The following is a 23,695-nucleotide window of genomic DNA, read 5'->3' as shown; positions in this document are numbered from 1 at the left end:
CTAAGTATAGTAATAATGCTCTATAGCTCGGATAAGGCCCGTTTATAAGTATTAGGAGTGATAAAAGCTTAAAAGTGGTGCTGTAGCAAAGGAAATCTATTACGCTATAAAAGAAGACTCTCTGTAAATCGAGCTTAGAGGCGATAATATAAACGTAATTTTTAGATGCGAGGGGTTCCGGGTATTTAGGAGTAGCTATAGTATATAGCTAGTAGAGAACTGCAGGAAATATTAAGGTGTGCACAGAGTTTAAGTTATGTAAAGTTAATATACCTATTAATTTGCCCGCCACCTAGGGGGTCTTACTTCCTAGAAACGTATATTACTATTAAGAGGGACACTTTAGGGCTATTATAGCGGCCTTATCCTTAACAGGTTCCAGAAATAGTAGCAACTGCGCCTTAGTACTGGCCCAAATTATATCCTTTATTCTTTACTTAGATTACTTAATTTTAGCTTATATATATTTAATGCACTAAAATAGGATATAAAAAATAAAGATAGCTTATTTAATTTTAGTATTTTAGATATTAAAATAGATATTACCTAGTAGTATACTGTTTCCCTTAGATATCTTCTAGAACTGCCTATAGTTGCTTATTTATTCTTTTTAGTTACTATTATACGCGCCTATAGAGTATTCTATTTCCGTAAGTATATAACCTACCCTTAGATTTATTAATACTTAAAAAGATCTAGTAAGGTAACGCGGTTAAACCTTCTTATTATATTTGCGTTCTTAGTAGGGAATGCTTTTTGCCTCGCTATTAATATTAAAGGGCTACTTAAGTTTACTAAATAATTAGGGCTAGTCTCTATTATTAACCTTATGCTATTATTAGTAGGGGCTAATATAAACCCTATAGTATATCTCTATAGTATTAGTCTACCTACTTATATAAGATTTTATTAATAGTTAGGAACAGTAATAATTATTAAAGGTCTTATTTATATAGTAGGAGCAGTTTTATACCGTAAGCCTAACCTCTATATACTGCCGGATGCTGCGGCTCTTACTATAAGTCTTAACAGCATATAATAGAGATATTGCTAATATATCTAGGTTAGAATTATATTCCTTATTATGCTTTATTCTAGGCCCCTCCGCTCGCGTGCGTATAAAGTCTTTTTAAACCTTTACCTAATATTTGCTATAGTAGCTATTAGTAGTATATATCTCTATACTTCCTCTAGAATACTGTTAAAACCTCTAGTAGTATATTTAGTTGCTGCAGTTTCTCTTTAAGTAATTAGCGCCGCTGCTCGGCTCTACTATATTCTATACTATAATATAAAATTTAGAAAGCCGCTTAACTAAGCTTTAGTTCGGGTAATAACGTTTAAGAAGCTGTATAGAGGGGATATACCTGTTTTAAATGCTGTTATATACACGTCCGACTGTTAAGGCCCTGGAAATCTAAAGCTAGTTAGTATGCCTACCTTTGTATTCCAGAAGTAAGTTATATATTATTTGCTTAGCTATATCTATTCTATATATCTTAGAGTTATCGCGATAATAATAGTAATAAATATATTGTATTTATTATCTAGAGATAGAAGGGATTTACTAAGAACCTGCTGCTGCACACTAGCAGTAACTTTGATAACAATTCCAAGATAAGAGCTATTATCGAGGGACCGTACGGAAAGGAGCTTTAACTTGATTTATATAGTACCGTGCTCTTATTTGCTACTAGTATAGGGATTGCTGGCCAGTTGCCCTATATTGAAAAGCTTTTAAAGGGATACTATAACTGCAAAGTAAAGATAAGACGGATAGCTCTCTTCTGGGAAGTAGAGTCTGAATGTAAGCGTTATTCCTAACCGCGTGGCGGGTTAGCTAATTAAGGGTAGTACAAACCGCTTGGGTCGCCGATAGGATGCAACATCTGCTAAAGGAACAAGATACTGGGCGTGTATGTTCGCCTTCTTATACTAAGATTAACGCTAATAATGCTAACAAGCTTACAGATCCTTAACATCCGCCTTTTCGTGCGGGGGAATTTCCTCTCGAAAGAAACACGGAGAGGAGATTATAAGCAAATCGGAGAGCGCATCGATATTACCTATAATGCTATAAATGCTAAGGAGCTAATTAGAGCTGAGTTTAAAATCCGAAAGGGCCTTACTGTAGTCTCTCGTAAGTTTTCCAACTTACCCTGTCGGCTAATACTAACGGGTGGACAGTGTGTACGAATGATGAAGTAGGTGACAAACTTCGCGAGATAGTTCGAAGCATGTTGGATGACACTATCTACCTAAAGAAGTTGGACTTTCGTCCCATATTAAGTGAAAAGGTGAGTGCACTGAGGGCCATGTTCAGGCGTGGTAAGGGTAATGTTGGCGCTGTCTGATATCGCATTTCCTTCGAGGCAGTATTTCAACAGTAATGTTAAGAGCAGATTTATAAATTGCTGGTACGTTTGCTGGATCGTAATCGAAGAATCTTGTTCCTAGTGCTATCTAAACAAGCTTCGACCGTGGACTTGGTATTAGTTGTGCCCCTGGGTCAACCTAGGGTACCAGAGCTTAGACCATTTCTTATGCAATAATGAATTCGCATGTAACCCCGTCTTCTGCAAGGACGAGCCTTGTTTCAGCCTTGCGATTGGCAGAATGGGCCATTTGAATAAGTTGCATTACGGCAAAGTTTGCTACCGTTGGAGGGAAAGGAATCGCATTTGCTAGTACATGTTCTGTGACACGTGACTGCCCTCATTGTAGCTAGTTTAGTTCGGCTTACTTCGCTTCTGTTGCTTTTCCATTGTTTGAGATCCGGTTGCTGAGGCGGAGTCGCTCGCCACTGCGCTTTCGTCCTAAAGCTTAGTTCTATTAAACTCGGGTTGTAACAGCTACAACCTAGGATCAACAACTCATACGGTTCACGGTCACCTACGTACAGGCACTCCCCCCCTTTTCTCTCTCCTTGATTCTCGGTCTTTGATTGGTTGCTACTAGCACGCACTCAGCGTGGCGAGGCCCTCTGTTCAGCTACACCAGGGTCCTCTCAGCTGTGTCCATTCCTTTCAGCTGGCCTCTATTCAGCTGAGCTGATAAGACCTAGGGGGTGGGCTATTTCCTATTAGTATATATTCGGCCCGTACGGCCACTACAATACAAGCAGAGTTCACATCAATTTTCAACCTGAGTATTAACGTGTTTCACTCGGGCTGTAACAGCTACAACCTAGGATCAACAACTTATACGGTTCACGGTCACCTACGTACAGGCACTCCCCCCCTTTCTCTCTCCTTAATTCTCGTTCTTTAGTTGGTTGCTACTAGCGCGCACTCAACGTGGCGAGGTCCTCTGTTCAGCTACACCAGGGTCCTCTCAGCTGGGTCCATTCCTTTCAGTTGGCCTCTATTCAGCTAGACTGATAGACCTAGGGGGTGGGCTATTTCCTATTAGTATATATTCGGCCCGTACGGCCACGAGAATACAAGCAGAGTTCACATCAATTTCAACCTGAGTTTTTCTCAACTGCCACTTTCTGACACTGTTGAAGTTGGTCGCTGTCGGCCTCTGCGTCTTGCCTGACCAGCCCAAGCTGATGGTGCAAAACAGCATCTGTCGCAAGGATCTCATCATATTGATCCTGCAAAGCCCCGTGTGCTTTCTCTATCTTGGAAATCGTTCCCTGGAAGTCTTGCTGAAGTTGGCCTGCCCAGTAATCGTAGGCTTTGCCAAGCGAAATGGTGTATTTATGCATCTCATATCCATATTAGTTAATTGCAGAGTGCGCAAGACGCAATTTCTCATTTATAACATTTATAGAGAGGATTGGACGTTACACTTGTCTTCGGGATTCCATGAAGATTTCCTAGCAGATATTAGTGCTTGGGCAAACACAGATCAGTAGTGCAACCTAAGCTAAACTCTAAGGTGAAATTTGAAATTGCACAGGGTAAGCAGGATAACTAAAAATACCCAAGATAAGATGCGAAATTGCATAGCATGCAGAGGATGACTAAGTTACTCGGCAAGACATATCGAATCGCATGAGAAGTTTGACGACGCGAATCCGCATAGGACCCACATCAGCGACACTGTGCACCAATCATTACTTTAACCGTAGGGAAGGCATAGTGGAAGCTGCGTAGGGTCTACTCGAGTGCGCAAGTTTCCGGAATAGTGGCCTAACGTCCCTCACTGCGGGTCGAGAAACACCCCGCGCCGAGAAATATGAGGGGTACTTCAACTTCAAGCGACTCAAAATCTGTGTACTTATTCAAATTCGCGACAAGTCTTTATAGATTATATATTGCAGCTATTCTTTAACATCTAGGACCTCTTCTATCTAAAAATTACGTCACGCATCGTCGCCTCCCTGCCGATTTATACAGAGTCTTCTTTTCTAGCGAAGCAGACTTCCTTCTGTACAGCACCACCATCAAGCTTTTGCAACCCTACGATGCAAATAAACGGTGTTCTCTAAACTGTAGAAGCTTACTAAAATTCTAGAAAGTCACCATCAGCCTTATGTCTGCTGTGGCGCGCATTTCCATGCAAGATTGCCACCCCTGTTCGTACTTCGGATCTGAGCGATTTCTAGTTGTGGTTAGTACAGGACGATTCTGTATATCTTACATCAAGATCAGAATGTAATCTAATATTCCATCACCATCATCGCATTCGCTGTTGTGGACCGAGCCAGCCACATGCGGTCTATATCCCACACTCTATATTGTCGCGTTCTCAATAAGTAATGCGAGATGTATTTGCCTGTCTGTTGGCGTAGCTGAAGCATGCAGGCTGTTTCGTTCGCGATGAAATTCCCTCAGCTCTCAGCTCTACATGCTGCAGCCTTGCTCGTTCACAATCTGGGCTGCGCCTTCCACCCTGCGCACCCACGATACAGTCTGTCGTAATCACAGACTTTCTACACAGCTGCTAAGGTGGATTTGGCTCTCATACGCAAGTCAATGAACTCTGTCACTCGCGACAGCCCTAACTACACTATCGACGACCGTTGCCCTAGCGAGCGGGCGAGCCGCCATACTCCACCGATCCCTCCATCGCTAGCCTGACGGGCCTTGTACACGACGCGATGCGACTATTGTACTACACGAGTGGCGACCAGCTTGGCTGGACGAAGGACTTGATCGGCGACGATCTGGTCCCCCCTTACGCGATACTGTCTCATACCTGGGTGGAGGATCAAGAAGTGACCTTTGATGATATAACAAAGGACAGCGGAAAGAGCAAGACGGGATACGACAAGATCCGGTTTTGCGCACAACAGGCTGAGAGTGACGGCCTGCGTCACTTCTGGATAGACACCTGCTGCATCGACAAGTCAAACAACTCAGAGCTTTCAGAAGCGATCATCTCCATGTTTCGCTGGTACAAGAACGCAAAGAGATGCTACGTTTATCTTTCCGACGTCTCCAGCGGAGCCGCTGAAAATAATAGCGACGGGCATCGGAGAAGGGAACCGGCAATTGGGAAGAGCAGATGGTTTACTCGAGGCTGGACGCTTCAGGAACTTATTGCCCCGGCATCGGTTGAGTTTTTCTCTAAAGAGGGTGATCGGCTTGGCGATAAGCGATCTTTGATGCAGACTCTTTATGAAATCACTGGAATCGCTGTGCAAGCCCTTGAAGGAAGTCCGATGGATTCCTTCACTGTGGACGAACGGATGTCGTGGGCACGAAGACGCAACACAAAGCGCGAGGAAGACGCAGCGTACCCGCTTCTAGGCATCTTCGACGTCCAGATACCGCTTCTCTACGGAGAAGGGCGGCAGAAGGCCTTAGACCGATTGCGGAAAGCGATTCGAGAGCACAACTCCATCAACTTGCCCATCGCGACCGGCGCTTCCTATAACTCCCATGCCGAAGAACACAACTCACGATGTCTACCGAACACCCGCACCGCGCTATTGCACGACATCGCGAATTGGGCGAATGCCGAGGAGAGCAAACCTATATTCTGGCTGAGCGGCATGGCTGGTACGGGAAAGTCCACAATTGCGCGGACGATTGCCCAGTCATTTGCCAGCCACGGCCAGCTTGGAGCAAGCTTCTTCTTTAAGAGAGGCGAAGGCGAGCGCGGCAACGCCTCACGATTCTTCTCCACCATCGCTAACGACTTGGTGGCTTGTGAGCCAGGCATGCTACCCGGCATTAGGAAGGCGCTCGACGAGGACTCAGCTATTTCGGATAGAGTTCTGGAAGACCAGTTCGAGAAGCTGATCCTGCAGCCACTCGTGGGGATAAAGCAGGCCTGTTCCCAGACCTTGGCGCGCGTTGTCGTACTAGACGCGCTCGACGAATGTGAGCAAGAGCAAGACATCCGAACGATCCTTCAGCTGCTTGCTCGGACGAAGGCTATCCGGCCAGTGCCGTTACGGATCGTAGTAACTAGCCGACCAGAGCTCTACATTCGCCTCGGCTTCAAGGAGATGCCGAACGGCACATACCAAGACCTAGTCCTTCACGAGGTACCAAGAACTACGATTAAACACGACATACGTCTCTTCCTAGAGCATGAGCTTGGTACAATACGAAAAGCGCGCATGCTGTCCTCAGACTGGCCAGCGACACACCAGATTCAGGCTCTAGTTGAGCTAGCTGTGCCGCTATTCATCTATGCTGCTACTGTGTGTCGATATATTGGCAGCAAAGGAGGTAACCCGGAAGGGTACTTACGCAAAGTTCTGGAGTATCGAAAGTCGACTTTTTCGCAGCTAGATCGAACCTACCTCCCTGCTCTAGACCAGCTACTTGATGAGCAGGAAGACGAGAAGGAAGAGTGGCTTCATGCATTTAGAGAACTTCTAGGCAGTATTGTCGTTCTAGCGAGGCCGCTTTCTCGCATCTCACTTGCACGCCTTCTCCAAGTGCCCCAAGAGGAGATCACCTGTCGGCTAGACTCTTTGCACTCTGTTCTTAATGTTCCTAACCAGGAAGATATGCCAGTCAGGCTGCTGCATTTGTCCTTTCGCGAGTTCCTTGTCGACCCTCGAAAACAGGGACAGAGCCCCTTCTGGGTAGATGAGAGAGCGAGACACGAGAGGTTAGCGTCTCATTGCCTTTAACTCATGTCCGGCCCTAACAGCCTACAACAGAACATGTGCGACTTAGAGCCTGGGACTTTGAGAAGCGAGGTTGATGAAGGAGAAATTTCAACCTACCTGTCGCCTGAGTTGCAGTATGCTTGCCGCTACTGGGTGTATCACCTCAAGCAGAGCCAGCGTCTTGTTAGCAACAAGGCTACTGTAGATACGTTCCTCCAGAAACACTTCCTTCACTGGCTTGAAGCGATGAGTCTAATTAGAGATACACACAAATGTGTTTCCTTGTTAGAAACACTTTCTACGCTCGTTGAGGTAAGGTTTCTACCTTTTTCTAACGTTGTATTACACTAACATGCAATACAGGCATCAAACAGTGCTCTTTCTGCGTTTCTCCATGACGCTCGACGATTTACTCTTCGATTCCGACATATACTCCAAGATGCTCCTCTACAAATATATTCCTCGGCTCTTATATTTGCCCCAGAAGCAAGTATAGTACGAAAAGCTTTTGTAGACGAAATGCCAAAGTGGATTAAGTTATTGTCAAAACGGGAAGACGACTGGGATGCTTGCCGCAGCGTGCTCGAGGGCCATAACTCCAGCGTCAACGCCGTCGCCTTCTCGCCAGCGGGCCCAGGTCTGAGGAAAGTGGCGCCGTCACGACCTTTCTCGAGATTCCTCGCTTCCAGGAATATACAGACGCGCAGAGGCGCTTTCTCAACTCTCCGATCCATCGAAGTGTCCATCTTTGCTTGGTGCTTGCCCACGCTCAAATACACCAAACCATCCTTCGCCGACTCAGCTGTGTATCTCTACATCTCCTCACTAAGCAACGTCGCACGGCAACATCAATTGCCGAAGGCTTCCATGAAGCTGGCCTCTATGGAACTCTGGCGAGGCCTTAGAGTTTGATCTCATTCAGCACATAATTCTCCGTTAATGTCACGCAACAGGTCGACCCAGAGGGTACGCCGACGATTAAGGGAGGTGAGCCGTGGCAATAATAGATAGAATTTTCTCCCAAGTCCAAGGACACTCCTTGCCCGAACCGCAACCGCCAAGTTGAGATGGAAGCCCCCGACCTCACCTATCCTCCCCTACAAACGCAAAGACTCGCTTGACCGCTACGTAGTGAAATACTACAAGGCCCTAAAACCACGACTGCCAGTTAAAGGAACAACGAGAGAAATAGGAAGAGCAACTGGCGCCCATTTCCCAGCCAATTTGGGTACCTGAGCGGGTGAATGTAGGACTCGTTGATACGCCCTTCAATTAGAGCTTAGGTAATTCGTTGACCAGATCTGGACGCACGTGTGAGTATCCGTACGTCCTAGCTTGAATAAATGGAAGCTTAAAGTCCAGGTTGGTGGTGCGGGGTTCTCGGTTTCAATTTTCGATTTTCAGTTGTTGCACTTTTCACGTTATTAGACCACCGTAGCTATTACTAGCATTTCCTTTAAACCATGCTGTCTCGACACAACAACGCCTGAGCCCCTCCGTTTCCTCCATAATACCAACTGCTCGCCAAAGGCGGCGGGATCCCAGTGATTTGTCTCTCTCTAACATTTTGCGGCACTCCTCCGACCGACCTTGTCCCGATATTGCAGCCTGGATCGGCGGGCTCAGGTCTCCGCGTAACTGATTCATTGATCTTTGAATGGTTCGCTTGTTCGCGGACCAACCATGTCTCCTTTACCTTGCTCTACTTACTTCTCTTTCGTTTCATCAATCCAAGACGTTCACCTGGTTCCTGCCCATCGATCACGGCAGTCGCATCTCCCTTCACCTCACTCTAGTTCCGGAACTGAGATCCTCGCATGCAGCTACGGCAAAAAACGTACCCAATACCTCTACTATGTCGGCGGATATTAGTATGATCTGGCGCTCACTCTAATAGACGCTACTGCCACTGGAATCTCGCATCCAAACTATTGCTGATGTCTGCACAAGCAGCCCCATTCCCACACGGCTGTACCTAGTAAAGCTTCTCGCCACGTCAATCGATACTAATATATGACCTGGCGTCTTCCAGGGTCGATATGGGATAGCTTGCATAACTGGAGAAGGGGTGCAGTAAATATTTGCGGCACAGCTGCAACTTATTTCGGATTAATGGGTATAAAAGAAGGCAAATCTCTTTTGAAAAATAATACTATCGACTTCTTTTGCACACTTAACTCCTTATTTCAAGCTTGTATTTTAGATTAGTGCTACGCTATCGAAGCTTCGCAGAGCAACAATGCCAGTCCTATCTAAGCTCGTCACGGCAGTGCCCTTAAACGCTCGTGCCGCAACCACCCCTCCGAGTAGCCCAAGCCAACCGCTTTCTCGCCATAGGCAGTCAGAGCAGCTTGTTGCCTTTGAATTGGCTGCGCTATTCAAGGACATGCTGAAAGTTCACCGTTATAAAACCCTGCCTCCTTTAACAGTTCTAACTTACATCGCAAACTAATAATACAGGCAAGGTCCAACTAAGAGTGGGGATGCCTGTATATTTGCGAGTCTCGAATCTGCATCTGAACATCAGCTTCTATGCAACAGCCGATGTGGCGAGGATAGAGCGCCAGGCATGATTTCGCCCACGGGAGACGCTATCGATCATGGGTGCAGGCGGAACACGACATTATGAACTGGACTAGAATGGGAATCCTGATCGCCGGAATGTTGAATTCCGCATCAATCCGTCGATTGAAAGGCCTCTGATTTCGCAGGCATACCATTTATCGGCTAGTCTGCTCCTACACCGCCCTCCTAAATCTAGATAACTGTGATCACACCATCAACGACTTGGCCCCGTCGCCTTACTCCTCCGGCTTCGGCTCTTTCTCTGGCTTCGGCTCTTTCTCTATCAACGCAGATAGAGACTCGATCAACCTCTCAAAACGAGCGTCGTCCGGGATGCCTTCTTTGTATAACAAAACATACCCCATGGCAAAACACTGAACAAAGGCCAGGACTCTCTGGATAGTTCGCCCCCCTGGGTCGGCGTTCAATTTTGCGGCAAATGATTTAAACTTCGTGTGCACCTCTTGACCGACTTTGATCGCCTTTGCCCGTAGCACCTCCTCATCAGGTAGGAGCTTCTCGATTGGCTTCGTGCTGCTGTACAGAGCCTCCCTAAAAGACCGCATAGTCGAAACAATATTCATGTCCGAGGTCGAACCGATCAAGACGCCGTCCGCGGTATACCCGACTTCATCACTATTAAGGGAGACTGTCTCGATAACCAAGCACCTCCTTAAGATTGCTTGTGGAATCTCGTCGCGCTTGTTGTTGGTGGACACGGCGATTATAGGTCCCCTAAGGGGGTGACCCTTGCGCTGCTTTCCAAGGAAGATCTTCCATGCGGCCAACTCTTGCGGCGGCATCCCCTTAAAGTCGACCTTATTAATATTAATAAGCGGATTTTTCGTCCCAGTTCTCCAAAGACCGTCGGAAATCTTTCCTAAGTAATTCAGGTCCGACTAATCCCCGTTAAGCTTAAACAGGCGGAGGTATAGGTTGAAAGAAAGATTGTTGACGGACATATCACCATAGTTAAATTCCAGCTTGCGGCAGCCAATTACTTCCTTAAGCCAATGCATGCGGTGGCCCTTTCCGGTGCCTAAGGGACCCAGAAGCAAAAGTCTAAGAAGGCAGGGGGCGTTGTCTCCGAGGATCGAGCAAGCAAGGGCGATGCACATAATTGTCTCGAACAACTCACCACTTTCGCCCTGGCCCGCCGGAGTGCTAAAGTATTAATAAAGCAAAATAGTATTAACAGACTTGCAGAGGTTATTGTAATATCTTAGTTAAGAAATTAGGAAGAATTAACGGAAGAGTATATAAAGCCTTATATGTTCGGTATTATAGGGAAACCCGCCGGACGTCCCTTTTTTAATTATTTAGTCACGGTTTTAGCTAACTAGATAGTCCACAGTCTGTATATATACCTAGAGTTCTTTTAAAAGACTAGCCACTATATTTTTAGAATCCCTAACTACCTTATCTACAGCGTGGTATACGGCTTATAGACCCGAAGTTAAACTAAAGAGTATTATAGCAGCGTCCTTAATAAGGGAGTGTATTTGCTCTCTAAAAGGGACCGTAAGTTGCGCGATGTTAATATATTCCTTTCCGGGAAGAAGGTCTAATAACGTCCTATTATTAGATAATAGACTAGGTTCCACCGGATAGTCTTCTATGCCTACTGCACGCTTGCCAAGCCTGTAGATAATCCTAGTAGCGTAGGCGGCCAAAACATATACCGCGATCTATAAAACTTTATGCGGCACCGTGCGCAAGAGCTAATTGAATTTGGCGGAGCGATCTGGGTTAAGAGCTTGCTGCCAGTGTGCGTAGGACTGCTGGAAGGGATTCCGCGAGTTCTATATAAGAACGGTGGACGTCTACAGGAACAGATATTGTTAGTAAATCCCATTTTAAAGCTTGCTCTACCTCCTCTACCTCTTTAATAAACTTGGCCTTAAGATCGGTTAAGTTAACAATCGGTATTTTATTATCTAGGCGTTTGCTTCTGTAGAGCGTGATAAAGGGCTGTTCCTAAAGTAACCGAGAAGCTTCCTTTATAGCAGGCGCATGTAGGATCAACCGCGACTTGCGGCGAGGACAAAAGGGAGCAGCGTTATCCTACTACACATGTTGCACACAGGAGTAAGTGGTAGGCATTCTTCTCGCGCGGAAGGATGGACAACTTAATTGCATACAGAGAACGGAGCTCACACGCCGCAGCGTCGAATAGTCGCGCATGGTGAGGCGGTTCTTGGAGTCCACGGCTTGTGCTAAAGTTGCAGGAGGACGGGCAGCGGGTTTCCACGGCGGCGCATGCCGTCCCTGATGACGCCGGCAGCTTGGTGTCGCACTTGTGGGGAGAATTGCGAGGAGCTGGGGTTGAAACGAGGAGAATGACAGGCAGCTGCGCTTTGTTCGGCGGCGGGTTTGCGATGGGTAGGCTGGAGCATGGTGTTGATGTTCGGCGAGAAGAGGCCTGAATCGAGGCCGCCAAACGCCACTGAAGGTATGTGGACCACAGTGTGCTGCGCGTAAACCGTCAAATGACGTCGTAAATATCTTTTTGGCGGTGTGCTCCGAGTTGTCAAGGAAGGCATGAGAGTTGACGTTCGATGAGGCTCTGTGGCTTAGTCGCAGAACTACGCTAGCCGGCAAAATACGGAGAGTGGCGCGTGACGAGACCAGCACGGATGGGGCCGGAAATTGGGGCAGTCACATGGTCTAGGCTTTTAAGCAAATGCCCAACTGTCTACCCCTCGCCAGGATGTGCAGACTTCAACAGCGCCTTGAAGACGCCCCCCTTTCAGCAAAGTTTGTGTCGTCTCTCAGGTAAGCAATGCACCGTGCCCTGCAGCTTTCTCCCATTTTTATTAACATGCCGTTTATTTAGAGATCTACGCGCAGCCTATTAAAACAAGCCACCCACCAACTCCATCTACCTACACTACCCATGCCGTCGCATCTCGATCAGTTCCCAATAGATATTGATAAGGAACTGGAAACGTGGGAGGAGGTCCATGACAAAGAATATACTGCTGCAAATTTAGAAGGGGCAGGCAGACTAGAGAAATGTATAGCAGAGGGGCAGCCCTCTGCCTTAGAAAAGCAGAGAACAAATTTTATAACAAATTTTATAATGAAGCAATTTCCAGATGTACGTTCCTCTTAGCCTTCACTAATACATATATCTAAATATACCAGCTCTCGCGGCGCACGGGAATATTCCGAGCGGTTGGGCCACCTGGATCATACATAGGGGGCCCATATAATCAGATAGTTATCCCTATTCGAATCACGAAGGACAGCGTCTACATAACCCAATACCAACAATCCCCAGATCGAAAAAGTATTTCTTTGGGCTATGCTATCTTCTGCGCCGCTGGGCAGCCAGCATTTATCAGCGACGGCGTGAGGTTTGTAGCGTGGATACCATGAGAGGCTGGTCAGTTTGTCGGAGGGGAATGTTGGACGGGTTGGCCATGCCGGAAGACCATTCACACACGTCGTCGTCGTAGCTGGTTAGCATGTCGGAGGGGTTGGCCATGCCGGAAGGCCATTCAAACACGTTGTCGTCGTAGCTGGTTAGGATGTTGGAGTGGTTGGTCGGCATGTTGGAGGGCTGTACAGGCATGTTATCGTAGTGGTTTGTTAGGATATCCTCTGGTTGGAACTGCGGCGCCCCATAATGGCCTTTTAGGTATTAGCAATATCTGTGATTTATAATGAATTTTTTGTACTTACTTGGAACTTGTTGAGTCTGCGGCTGCTGAGGATATTCGCCTGTGACGAAGACGTTAGCTTTGCTATAAAGTAAGTTCCGTGTCACGCACCATTTCCTGCTCCTGAGCATAATTTCCACCCATTCCCCTGTGATATAGGACGCCCATATAAGTAACCTGAGTGTTTAGTCTGATGGTTGTGTGTTAGCACGTTAGTGAGGCTTTCTGATAGAGGAGCGGTGAAGAGTTGCGAGTATGATTGACTATATGGAGGATCAGCGTTAGAGTTCTGCAGTTTGGAGGTGGACGAGTTGGGTACCCGGAAGCATTTACGGGTTCGCCTGAGTGTATCAACTTGCGGCGAGAGGTAGGAGGAGCAGGCTGGGAGGCCGCCTGCTGTCGTTTTCGCTTTGTACTACGATTAACTTGACTATTATAATAACGTTAGGCTTCCTTCATCCAGGGCGTTGTATTTTTCGCAAGCTTGAGCAGTTTACAATATCTTAACAATTCCCGGACGAAGATTTGAATGTGATTATAAGGTATCTTGTGCCACTCCGTATATATAAACGTCGAAAAGGCTACTACTCCTATGTTCATCTCGCAATCATTGGCGTTTGTCTCTTCGTGATCATTGGTGTCCGTTTCTTCGTTGGTGTCCGTCTCTTCGTCGGGGACGGTCTCTTCGTCGGTGTCCGTCTCTTCGTCGGTGTCCGTCTCTTCGTCGGGGACGGTCTCTTCGTCCGTGTCCGTCTCTTCATCGGAGACGGTCTCTTCGTGATCGTCGGGCATGGTCTCTTCGTGATCGTCGGACGCGTACGTGGAGCCAGTTCCCATGATAGATTCTGTTCCCCCAGCTGCGTCAGATGATGCCCTGCTGGATTTGCCACTCTTCCGTAGTAGCACGGTCTCTTGGAAGAGCAGACGTTCGATGACAAGAGATTTAATCCCGCGACCAAGGGCTAGCGACACCATCTTCAAATTGTTACTGGGGATTCCGAGTCCTCTCAGGAATGTCCTCCCCCGGCCCCTTTTTTGGTTTGCCGTATCGAAGTTTCTTATAATTTTTTGAATTCTTGAAAGACCCCCGAATCCTGCAATTTCCCATTGCTCGAATTCTAATGCAAGATGTATCTCGGCGAGGGTGACTCGAAACTTATCCTGATCGCTTTTGGCGTGGAGGCTGGTACCATGGGAGATATCTAAAAGGCGAAAGTCTAGGTCTAGTTGTTCGCTCGGTGGACGGCCAACTGCAATTTGTACCGTTTTAGTTGTAAATTTTCGAATTTTTTTGCGGTGAGAACTTAAAGTATCAAGTATCGATATGCACTTTGACTTGATTTCGCAATCGGTGAGGCGATGCCTTGTAGATGCTTTGATATTCAGTACGTCGCTGGTGCTGTCTAAGGAGGGATAGGATGGAGAAGTTGGAGAGGTGCCATTGCAGCCAACAGTCGGTGCGTTGCTGGTTCTGCCTGAGGGGGAACAGGGCGAAGAAGTGATATTATGATTAACGACTGATGCGTTGCTGGCTCTGTTGGGAGTTGGTGTATCCCTAGTATCGGCGGGAAAGAGGAGAGATAGAGTGGGTATAGCAGAAGATTGGGACGCGGGCGGAGGTGACAATAATTGAAGCCTTTTCGCCGTCTCGTATACTTTGGTGCGTTCAGAGCGGAGTAACTGCTGGACATCATCCTCAGAGGCATCGGTTAAGGCATTGATTAAGACATTCAAGGCAACTTTGAGGGTATCCATGTTGAGGAGGAGGAGGTGAGTTGGAGCGAAGCACAGTGAGGCGTTCCGTCAAGTCCTGCAGCCATTTTGCTTGGTCCAATCAGCTTGCCGCCAGTACTTGCGCGCAAGTACTGGAGACAAGCTGATTGGCGCTTCCACTTTCCCCGCTCCGAGCGACAGCATTAAGGAAACGCCACTTTTACAACATGTCGCTCCAGGCTCTGCCAGCTCCTTTACTAAATAATGGACACGATGAATCCCGCATCTGCACCTCTCTTTCCGCGTCCGAATATCGACAAGTGACGCGCAAGTGGCGCGGGTAGTGCGGCCGGTATTATTCGGATGTGATGCCGCCCATGTCTCAGTAGAGATTGGCAAGCCTTCACCAGATTTGCGCATTCTGGATGTGAAAGATTGTCAGCCACTTCAACCCATTGGTGATTATCGGATGCCGGGATAGGTAGGTTGTTAAAGAGCCAGGACTTGAACGCAACAGATTCAGGGGATCTGAAGTGCGGCACGGAGAGAACCGACATGGTGATATAGAGCTGGTTACGCCCGGCTAGGATGCACGTTTGCCTTCAACCACAGCTACTCCGCTTGTTGCCTGCAGGCTCCTCTGCAGCTTTCATTCATTCTGCGCCTCCTTCCTACACCGCTTCTCATATTTTCCTGCGGCTCCTGCATTGAGCGAACCGTGCATGTTTGCCTTCTGTTGCTCTGCATCGAGTCCACCACACATCCTCTTTCTTCTGCATACGCCACGCACGCAATGACTTCTGTTATTGACTGCTTGCGTGTTGGCTGGGGTGTTATCATCCTCTGCTGCGTTACTTCTACTGTTGGTCATTTAACCGCTGCAGTACGCAAAAGGACGGAACGCAGCAGATTAAGTCATGCAATATCTGTCATCATCTTATTAGTGTACACCATCTTCGTCCTCGTCGGCTTTGTGTCTTTCATCCATAGCAAGGACTGTAGCTCTGGCACATGGGCCAATATCGGGGCGCAGCAGATTATATTGCTGTTCGATGTGAGTTTTCCGTTCTTCGACTAAACAGTATTGTATGCTTATCTGCCTGTTAGTATGTTTGTCAAATGCAAGTTATTTCTGGGTTAAGTTACCGCATTAGTACGAAGATTGTACGGCTGGTTTTACCGGCCATAGGGCTGGTTGGAGTGATTCTAACCGTTATATTTGGATGGTAAGTGTTTAGCTGTACCTGGAAACGGACGAGATGATAATTCTTCTGTAGGCTGTTCCCTTATTTAGAATGGATTCTAAGATGTATTACCGCGTCGACGTGGGCCCTTATAACCCTTAGTCTTACCGTTAAAATAGCCTGTGTTTACAAAAGCATGGTAATACCACCCTTATTTCTGCATATAAACGTAATTATCTTAGCATTAATAGTTCTTCCCGAAATTGCGTTTCTCGTTAGTGCTGTTGTATTTTGCGACAAAAATCGTCTCGGCACTTATATTGTGGAATAAGTATGTTAAGTTTTTCCAGCATCCGTTTTCTCACTAACACTTGCAGGCTTCTCTTTTCTTCTTTGCATTTATGCCCCTCTGTTAGGTCCCTAATATTAGACAACTTATACAATATATTATGCCAAATTACTGCGGCCTTGTATTAAAACTTCCTTTATATAAAACAGACGTAACTACGTCGACGACAGCCCTTATAGGGCCTAATAGCCGGACGGTAAGTAGAGGCTTTATTACCGGTTTCTAAAGGCTAAGACGAGTTACAGATATTAAGCAAAGTTAAATTATTAAGCAAAGTTAAATTATCGAAACCTCTAGCTATAACTATATTAACAACAGCCCTTATAGGGCCTAATAGCCGGACAGTAAGTAGAGGCTTTATTGCCGGTTTCTAAAGGCTAAGACAAGTTACAGGTATAGAGTAAAGTCGAATCTCCTAATAATCTCGGCCTATATTCCCGCTGTCCTAATACCTGTTCTAGGTTTAAAATAAGCAGAGGATTTTATAATACAACATCCTATAACAATCTCCCCAACAACTTATACGAATGCTTACACTCGGCTGGCAATCACGCACCACCTAGTTCGCAACGGTTCGCAGTTATATATAATCCGGAATTGGGGGGTAGGCCTTTAAGGCACTGGGGTGGGCCTTTCGAGGCACTGCCTAGCTTATATTTCCTTGTGTTCTGGGCTTGAGTAGCGGTTAGATAAAGGAGGCGTCGATTCCAGTCGTAAACGAGTTAATCGATAGTGTCGGCAAAGCCCTGGAGTTATTTTAGTGGGCGGCCCACACGGTAACTCGATAGTAACTCGATAGTAACTAGCAATTTAACTTGTAGCCGTTTATTTATCCCGCTTAAGTCTAATTACTTGCAGAAGAATACTTCTAAAGCTGTAGTGCGCCAAATATGCTGTTTTAGGCTAGCGGGCGGGCCCGTGCTTAGCTTCAGCGCGAGGCGCGCACCTTATCCTCCTTTACTACTCCTACACTATCTCTCCGCTACTATTGCCTGCGGTATTATATCGGTTGCAGAGACAAGCGGTAGTTATTTAGAAGAGTACAGGAATATTACCGTGTTAGGAAGTTGAATAATGCCTCCTTATAAAATAAGGCAAAGCTTAGTGCTCCGTCGTTATGGCCGGCGCTATAAAGTGGCCTATCTTATAGAAATACGATAATTGCTTTTCGCGGCCAAAGAACCCTGCTTATCCTTTTTCTATCGTACCGGAAACTAACTTAGGGTCTAGATTAGCACGAGGGAGAGGATATTATATTAAGCAGTTACGCCCGACGCGGCTAATAGGTCCTTCCTTATTACCTTACCGGCTCTTATTCCATCCTCACCAGTTGCCTTCCTGCACTTTTTTTTGCGTCTTCCTGCGCCCTAAGTTCTTAGGCATTAGTCGAACCGCCAGACTGTCCAACTAATCTCCTTCTATTCTACCCCTTCCTAAACCTCTGGTTCGTATTTTTTCTATAACTTAAAAGTGGCTTAGCAGTTTCTGGATAAACACCTCTCTATTATAGCGGGGAAAAAACCTTTGTACAAGCTTATAGTGTTCAGGGACGGTGGCGTCGGGAAGACAGCTTTAACTATCCAGGTGGGCCCCTTCTATATTGTGTTAAATATTAATCGCTAACTGTATTTCTAGCTATTCCTGCACTACTTTATCAAAATATACAACCCGACTATTAAGAACTTATACCGCAAGCAAGTGCAGATTAATTCCTAGTTATGCACGCTGGAAGTGCTTAATACTGCAGGCTAAGAAGAATATATCGCGCTAAGAGACCAGTGGATACGGGGCGGCGAGGGCTTTGTGCTGGTCTATAGCATCTCGTCTCGGTTGTTCTTTACACGCATCTAAGAATTTTACCGCTAAATTCAGCGGGTTAAAGAATTATCGCTATCCGGATTACTAATATACCCCGGCTCGCCACTAAGCGCATTATTAAACGGGTCTGCTTTTAGCCCGGCGCTAGTTATATTAGTAGGTAATAAGTGTAATAGGGTAATAGAACGCGAAGTTTTAATACAGGAAGGCAGGGTACTTACTTGCGAGCTGGAATATAACTTTATAGAGGCTTCCGCTAAGAACTATATAAATATTAAGAAGGCCTTCTATAATATTGTCCGGCAGCTAAGGCGGCAATAATAACAGTCTTATAGCCAGGGCTATAAGAGGAAAGCTTAAGGAGATAGTTACGGTAATTATAGCGCAAGGTATTATTAAAACCAACGCGATTCACAGGGAAAGTATAGAAGTAAGAATAATATAAAGTGTATAATCCTGTAAATTATATATGCACGTTTGCCTCTATATATAACTATCTAAAAATAACAGAGAGATATAAGTAACTATACTCTTATAATAGGCTTTAACAGCGCCTATAATTAATAGAGTCTAGTGGCCTTTAATTAAGCGTGGTAGATATTAGTAATTAAGGCTGCCCTTCCGTAGCCTTCTTCCCGTATTTGCTATTATACTAGAACGCAACACCTAAAAATATAGGTCTGCTAGCGATAAAGTTAAATAGGAGGAACTAATAGGCTATAGCTATCTAAACAATAATAATATAGTCCCCGTGGTATACCCTGCTATAAGCTGTTATTTAGATAGCTATCTAAACCGGGATATAATAATAAGGCGCAATATAGCTTTAAGTCTTACTTCCGGGCGGTATTCTACTACAGGTATTTTAAAGGCAGTAGTATTCTAGTATATAGCTATAGAGCGGAATAGAGTTTGCTATAATATACCCGGATTAGATCTCCGCAGCCCTTATATTAGCAGGGAATAGCCCCTAGTTCTAAAGTATAAGGTAGCGTAGACCCCTTACTGCTAACCTATATATAAAAAGGCCCTTATTATACTTCTATAGATTTGCAACCCGCTCTAAAATCCCTTATATTATTAACCTTTATTTATCTGCCGAAGAGTTCCTACATCCTATTACTAGCTAAGCGGCCGCTGGGCTATATAATTAAGCTCTGTTATAGCAAGCTTTCTTTACTTACCTATTTCTACTATCCTTATTTCCTTATAGCAGCACTTTAGTCCTTCTAGACTCTATTATTTTCTTACCTTTCTACTTCCTTAATCTAACCTTATAGTATTATCCCTGGCGCTAAAGCAAGGTATAGTCGGCTTATTAGAAAGTTTAAAAATAACCTAGCTAGTCTCTCTAATATCTAGAACCTACGCGCTTTAAATACTAAAAGGAAAGATAACCTTAATAGCGTGTAAAAGCTATAGGAAATAGAAATTAAAGGTATAAATTATATAAAAGTGCTGCTGCCAGGCTAAATAATACTAATATCTGCTTGCAGTGCAATAGAGTATAACTAAGATATAATACTTATTAAGCAAAGATGCTCCCGTGTTTATATAATATAGCGGACGGAAAAACAATAATATAGCTTTAAAGGTATACTAGAAGACTAGAAAGAAACCTCTATAATATTAAGTCCCTACTTATTCCACTAGCTATAGCATTAAATAAAGCAGCAGCGCTCTAGCTTGTATAAAAAGTGTTAAGGAATAGATTTGCGCGCTACTCTGCTAAAGCAATATCTAAGACTTCTATAGTTGGTTTTTCTATATATAAGAAAAGAGAATACAACTAATTACTATCTAGAACTTGTCTTAAAATTAGCAAAGCAATAGAGGAAGCTTAGATAACAATTTATAAATAGAAATATCCTAAAACCTAGTTATATTATTATATAATAGCTTGTCCTAGGAGTAAAGGTATAAGGAATCTAGTAACTATATTAAGTTCCTAGAGCGCCGGATTACAGAGCTTTTATTAACCCAGGGCGCGCTTACTAAGCTTACGCAGAGAATTAAGGAGCTGGAGAATAAGAACGCCGTGCTGCAAACGCGGCTAACTTAAATGCTTAGCTAACTATATCCTTTATTAATATTAACTGCTAGGAACATGCACTCTATCTTAAACTAGCCGCCTATTTCTAACTAGTGGCAGTTGCAGCACCTTTTCTATTATCCTTTAGTTTTCTTATCCCTTAATACTAGAGGGAACCTTAACAAAGTCTCTAAACCTGCTAAATATATCTAATAGAGCTACTATCCACATCCTTATCCGCACTAGCACCCTGGCAATGTTCCTGGCGTGCTAGATAGTTAACTCCACCTGTTAGATCTGGTTATATATTATATATATACGTGCTGGATACTAGGCGACTAATAGAAAACTTACTAATAGTAATAATAATAGGCCGGTGTAAGGATAAGTCTGGCTTGCTGGCATATAGTGGCTAGAAAAAGAAGCTACAACTAATAATATACATACACTGATCCGTAGACATCTCGAGTCCGTAGAAAATTAATTTCCCCTACTCGCTTAAATCCTAACCTGGCGCTTCGCCGCATGGATGAAATCACGTGCGAGCGCTTGCCCTACTACGCACCGTGCTGACTGTAGACCTGTTTTCAATTTAAAGGCGCCTCGCCCCAACTTCCGTGTCGTTTATAGAGGAGGCCGCTTAAGGCTATAACTATAACTATAACTATAACCATGGCTGCACACCGCGCCTGACGCTAGCAACCGCTGCAAAAATAGAAAAATAAGAGTTGTAAGTCTGCACCTTTTACTTAGCGACTCGCTCTAGTTGCATCGCAGGCCATTAATATAAGTGTAAACCGCAGAATCTCCTCGATATTGTTGCCACGCACGGCACCCGCCTCTGTTCTCTGCCGTCCACCCCAATCTATAAGAGAAGAGACAACGTTGCATTTGCTGCCGAACTCACTTTAAAGCTAAATGCGCTGCTTTCTACAGCCCAGGCAGTTAGAAAGGTGAAGTACGGCGCGGAAGCTGCTGCCGAATGGCCAATAGGCCGCACCCCGCCCGAGCTGGTTAAGAAACGCAAGGTTGAGCTGGAGAGGCTGCAAACACTCATGGAAGCCGTTACCCCGTCTGACTGCACCGACGAAGACTACGGCGGCGCGTTTCTAACACGGACGAGGAAGAGAAGGAGGAGGAACGGCCCGCCAAGACTCGCATTATTACTACCACTACCACCACCAGAAGGGGCAGCCGACGGCTGCGCGCGGCTAAACCGAGATAATCAGCTCGTCTGGTTCTTTGCTCAGCAGGCGTGAACACATGATTCTCCCTATAGGGCTGTTATGGCCCTAGTATATTCGGGAGTTGGGCCGCTGCACCGCACCTACGTACGCAGCATCATCGAGGTGGATTCAACAAGCCGTTCGAAGCGGGTGCTTAAGTTTGGAGACAACTTGCTGCTACTGTCGCGCGGCTCCAGCAGAGAATAGAGAAAATTTAATTAATATTTGTGCCAACAGTAACCCTTACGAGCCTGGCACCTTATATGTTTTCTAATCTAATTGCTGAAGGGCACGAGACGGAGACGATCACAACGCTACTAATTGAAAATATGGATATATGGCATTTTGGAGGGAACCAGCAAGCAACCGCCGTTCTAGAACAGCAGGTCCAAACGCCAGTGGGTTATCAGTGGCAAACGACGATCGAGCCCAGTTGGTTCCAATGGATTTCTATTCCGCCAAAAGAAACTCATTTTTCTCCCCAAGACTCTCGCGGTTTTATTCGTGCGTATTAAGGTCGCGTTCGCCCGATCTTCACCGACCCGTAATTTTTTGGTACCTACTTTCTCTGTTCCAGTTGGGTACGGTTTTAAGAGCCGGATATTTAAAATCTCTGATATTTGGAGAGGGAGTGGCATGCCGGGCTTTGACTAAACGTTGGTCAGTGGATATTAGGCACCGGCTATTCTTCTGGTTTCTCTCATCGTTCCTTTGGCTGGCAGTTGTGGCTGCGTATTCGCTGCATGAGATATTATTATCATGGTCGCACTTAACTTTGCCTTCGTAGCATCGTACGCGCAATTGCGTCGGGGCTTTGGGGTCTTACGGTATTTCACTACGTGGCGGTCACGGGAGGATGGGTGAGGTCGGGAGGCTTCTAAACTTGGCGGATGAGATTCAGACGAGGAGTGTCCTTGGACTTAGGAAAAAAATTCATCTACCTCCCTTTACCGTCGGCGCGTTGTCCTCTGGCTAAGCCTGCTATGTGAAGGGAAAGGAACCCGTTAGCTTGTTCAACTCCTCGCTCGTGATGCACAATGCCTGAGCATAGTCGCTAACTTGACCATCGGCGTACCTTTGCTGCATCTCGAAGACCCTCATTGCAACGACATTGGCTGGACAGCGTTTGTGCGTCTCTTGATACTTCGTGCACCAAGCGCGTACGGTGTAGCGGAGGTGGGAGCATTTGTAGTGAACTTGAGTATAATCACACATTGTGCTAAGTTGTCAGGAGCAAAATTTAAGGAAGGGAATGCAACGATGGAGGCACGACGGTCGCAAGCTTAGGAGGCTGGACTGGTATAACGTCAACACGCCTCTTGAACCACAGATAGGCACCCGATCCATGCACACTACCGACTCAGCTTCTCGAACCTACATCGGTGAGGGAAAGGGTAGGCTACTCCAAATTGCGACGAGGATGGCTTTTCAACACTAGATCCTACCTCCTATTCTCGCTGATGGATGATTCGAGATGTTAGTTCATTCTAAATGGGGAGTATACTGCACTCACCATGTCGAAACGCTTTTCAGGTTAGCATAGCTTATGCCACGCGACAGCAGGCACATTATATAAAGGCAACAGCTCAAGACCAGACATGGTATACGCCTTTATCAGTCCAAACAACCCGGAAATTCAAGGTGAGTCGCCGGATGCGTACTTACAATCAACTACCTGACTCCAACAGCAAGCCCATATTACGTTACGATCCACGATGCATTTCCCCGTCCACCGACCACCCGCGTATGATCCTCCGCTAAATATACTCGCCATGGACCGTTACATTGAGAGGCTCAAATGTCACATCGTCCAAGCCGACGATATTATTATCTGGGGAGCATCACAGGACATTTTCACCTATACACTTCAAGACGACGAAATAGCGGTCTGGATCTTACTGCTCTCTTCAGCGACTAAGAAGATTCTTCCCTTTCTTCGTCGGAGGAATGAATGGCACGAACACCAGGGCTACGTGTGTGCTGATGTCGTATTGGAAAGGGCCGATTTGGAGAAATTCAATTGTTTAGATGACAGCATTATCGAAGCAGCTATGGCTGACTAACCGTGTGAACGGGAGAATTGTGCGAACGGGAGGTTCGTGAGAGCGGGAGAATTGTGAGA

At 45.8% G+C, this 23,695-nt stretch overlaps 9 protein-coding genes across 9 annotated transcripts; 5 read left to right on the top strand and 4 right to left on the bottom strand.

Moving 5' to 3' along the window:
- Nucleotides 1-1,432: 1,432 nt before the first annotated feature.
- BDZ99DRAFT_479610 (uncharacterized protein) lies at nucleotides 1,433-2,467 on the top strand (the record flags this gene model as incomplete). The annotated part of the gene is made up of 7 exons (XM_033722255.1): nucleotides 1,433-1,455; nucleotides 1,596-1,640; nucleotides 1,674-1,807; nucleotides 1,855-1,916; nucleotides 1,972-2,140; nucleotides 2,188-2,297; nucleotides 2,444-2,467. 7 exons carry the CDS (start codon nucleotides 1,433-1,435, stop codon nucleotides 2,465-2,467), a joined length of 567 nt encoding a protein of 188 aa, XP_033573312.1.
- Nucleotides 2,468-5,050: 2,583 nt separating this feature from the next.
- On the top strand, nucleotides 5,051-7,933 carry BDZ99DRAFT_538574 (HET-domain-containing protein; the record flags this gene model as incomplete). The annotated part of the gene is made up of 3 exons (XM_033726648.1): nucleotides 5,051-7,020; nucleotides 7,063-7,333; nucleotides 7,385-7,933. The coding sequence occupies 3 exons, from the start codon at nucleotides 5,051-5,053 to the stop codon at nucleotides 7,931-7,933; spliced, it is 2,790 nt and encodes a 929-aa protein (XP_033573311.1).
- A 1,889-nt stretch (nucleotides 7,934-9,822) lies between these two features.
- On the bottom strand, nucleotides 9,823-10,742 carry BDZ99DRAFT_538572 (uncharacterized protein; the record flags this gene model as incomplete). The annotated part of the gene is made up of 2 exons (XM_033726647.1): nucleotides 10,588-10,742; nucleotides 9,823-10,485 (listed from the first exon to the last, which is right to left on the bottom strand). The coding sequence occupies exons 1-2, from the start codon at nucleotides 10,702-10,704 to the stop codon at nucleotides 9,823-9,825; spliced, it is 780 nt and encodes a 259-aa protein (XP_033573310.1). The 5' UTR covers nucleotides 10,705-10,742.
- A 2,073-nt stretch (nucleotides 10,743-12,815) lies between these two features.
- BDZ99DRAFT_538570 (uncharacterized protein) lies at nucleotides 12,816-13,382 on the bottom strand (the record flags this gene model as incomplete). Its single annotated transcript, XM_033726646.1, has 2 exons — nucleotides 12,816-13,222; nucleotides 13,274-13,382. 2 exons carry the CDS (start codon nucleotides 13,380-13,382, stop codon nucleotides 12,930-12,932), a joined length of 402 nt encoding a protein of 133 aa, XP_033573309.1. The 3' UTR covers nucleotides 12,816-12,929.
- A 217-nt stretch (nucleotides 13,383-13,599) lies between these two features.
- Nucleotides 13,600-15,006, bottom strand: BDZ99DRAFT_538568 (uncharacterized protein; the record flags this gene model as incomplete). Its single annotated transcript, XM_033726645.1, has 1 exon — nucleotides 13,600-15,006. The coding sequence occupies one exon, from the start codon at nucleotides 15,004-15,006 to the stop codon at nucleotides 13,696-13,698; it is 1,311 nt and encodes a 436-aa protein (XP_033573308.1). The 3' UTR covers nucleotides 13,600-13,695.
- A 458-nt stretch (nucleotides 15,007-15,464) lies between these two features.
- BDZ99DRAFT_538565 (uncharacterized protein) lies at nucleotides 15,465-16,969 on the top strand (the record flags this gene model as incomplete). Its single annotated transcript, XM_033726644.1, has 7 exons — nucleotides 15,465-16,018; nucleotides 16,072-16,190; nucleotides 16,400-16,422; nucleotides 16,668-16,693; nucleotides 16,825-16,841; nucleotides 16,874-16,890; nucleotides 16,959-16,969. The coding sequence occupies exons 1-7, from the start codon at nucleotides 15,758-15,760 to the stop codon at nucleotides 16,967-16,969; spliced, it is 474 nt and encodes a 157-aa protein (XP_033573307.1). The 5' UTR covers nucleotides 15,465-15,757.
- A 4,844-nt stretch (nucleotides 16,970-21,813) lies between these two features.
- On the top strand, nucleotides 21,814-22,457 carry BDZ99DRAFT_93791 (uncharacterized protein). The gene has a single exon (XM_033729051.1). The coding sequence runs from the start codon at nucleotides 21,911-21,913 to the stop codon at nucleotides 22,358-22,360; it is 450 nt and encodes a 149-aa protein (XP_033573306.1). The 5' UTR covers nucleotides 21,814-21,910; the 3' UTR covers nucleotides 22,361-22,457.
- BDZ99DRAFT_93792 (uncharacterized protein) lies at nucleotides 22,458-23,107 on the bottom strand. The gene has a single exon (XM_033729052.1). The coding sequence runs from the start codon at nucleotides 22,786-22,788 to the stop codon at nucleotides 22,555-22,557; it is 234 nt and encodes a 77-aa protein (XP_033573305.1). The 5' UTR covers nucleotides 22,789-23,107; the 3' UTR covers nucleotides 22,458-22,554.
- Nucleotides 23,088-23,636, top strand: BDZ99DRAFT_523795 (uncharacterized protein; the record flags this gene model as incomplete). Its single annotated transcript, XM_033725838.1, has 3 exons — nucleotides 23,088-23,106; nucleotides 23,159-23,214; nucleotides 23,262-23,636. 3 exons carry the CDS (start codon nucleotides 23,088-23,090, stop codon nucleotides 23,634-23,636), a joined length of 450 nt encoding a protein of 149 aa, XP_033573304.1.
- Nucleotides 23,637-23,695: the final 59 nt, after the last annotated feature.

Source organism: Mytilinidion resinicola, assembly GCF_010093595.1.
Source record: "Mytilinidion resinicola strain CBS 304.34 unplaced genomic scaffold BDZ99scaffold_16, whole genome shotgun sequence".
Lineage (NCBI taxonomy): Eukaryota > Fungi > Ascomycota > Dothideomycetes > Mytilinidiales > Mytilinidiaceae > Mytilinidion > Mytilinidion resinicola.
The sequence above is the reverse complement of the archived record's forward strand: the minus strand, read 5'-3'. Positions and strand labels throughout refer to the sequence as shown.

Excerpts from the sequence above, each read along its gene's own strand:
- BDZ99DRAFT_93791 (XM_033729051.1), top strand. The coding sequence starts at position 21,911 with ATGGCATTTTGGAGGGAACCAGCAAGCAACCGCCGTTCTAGAACAGCA.
- BDZ99DRAFT_93792 (XM_033729052.1), bottom strand. The coding sequence starts at position 22,788 with ATGTGTGATTATACTCAAGTTCACTACAAATGCTCCCACCTCCGCTAC.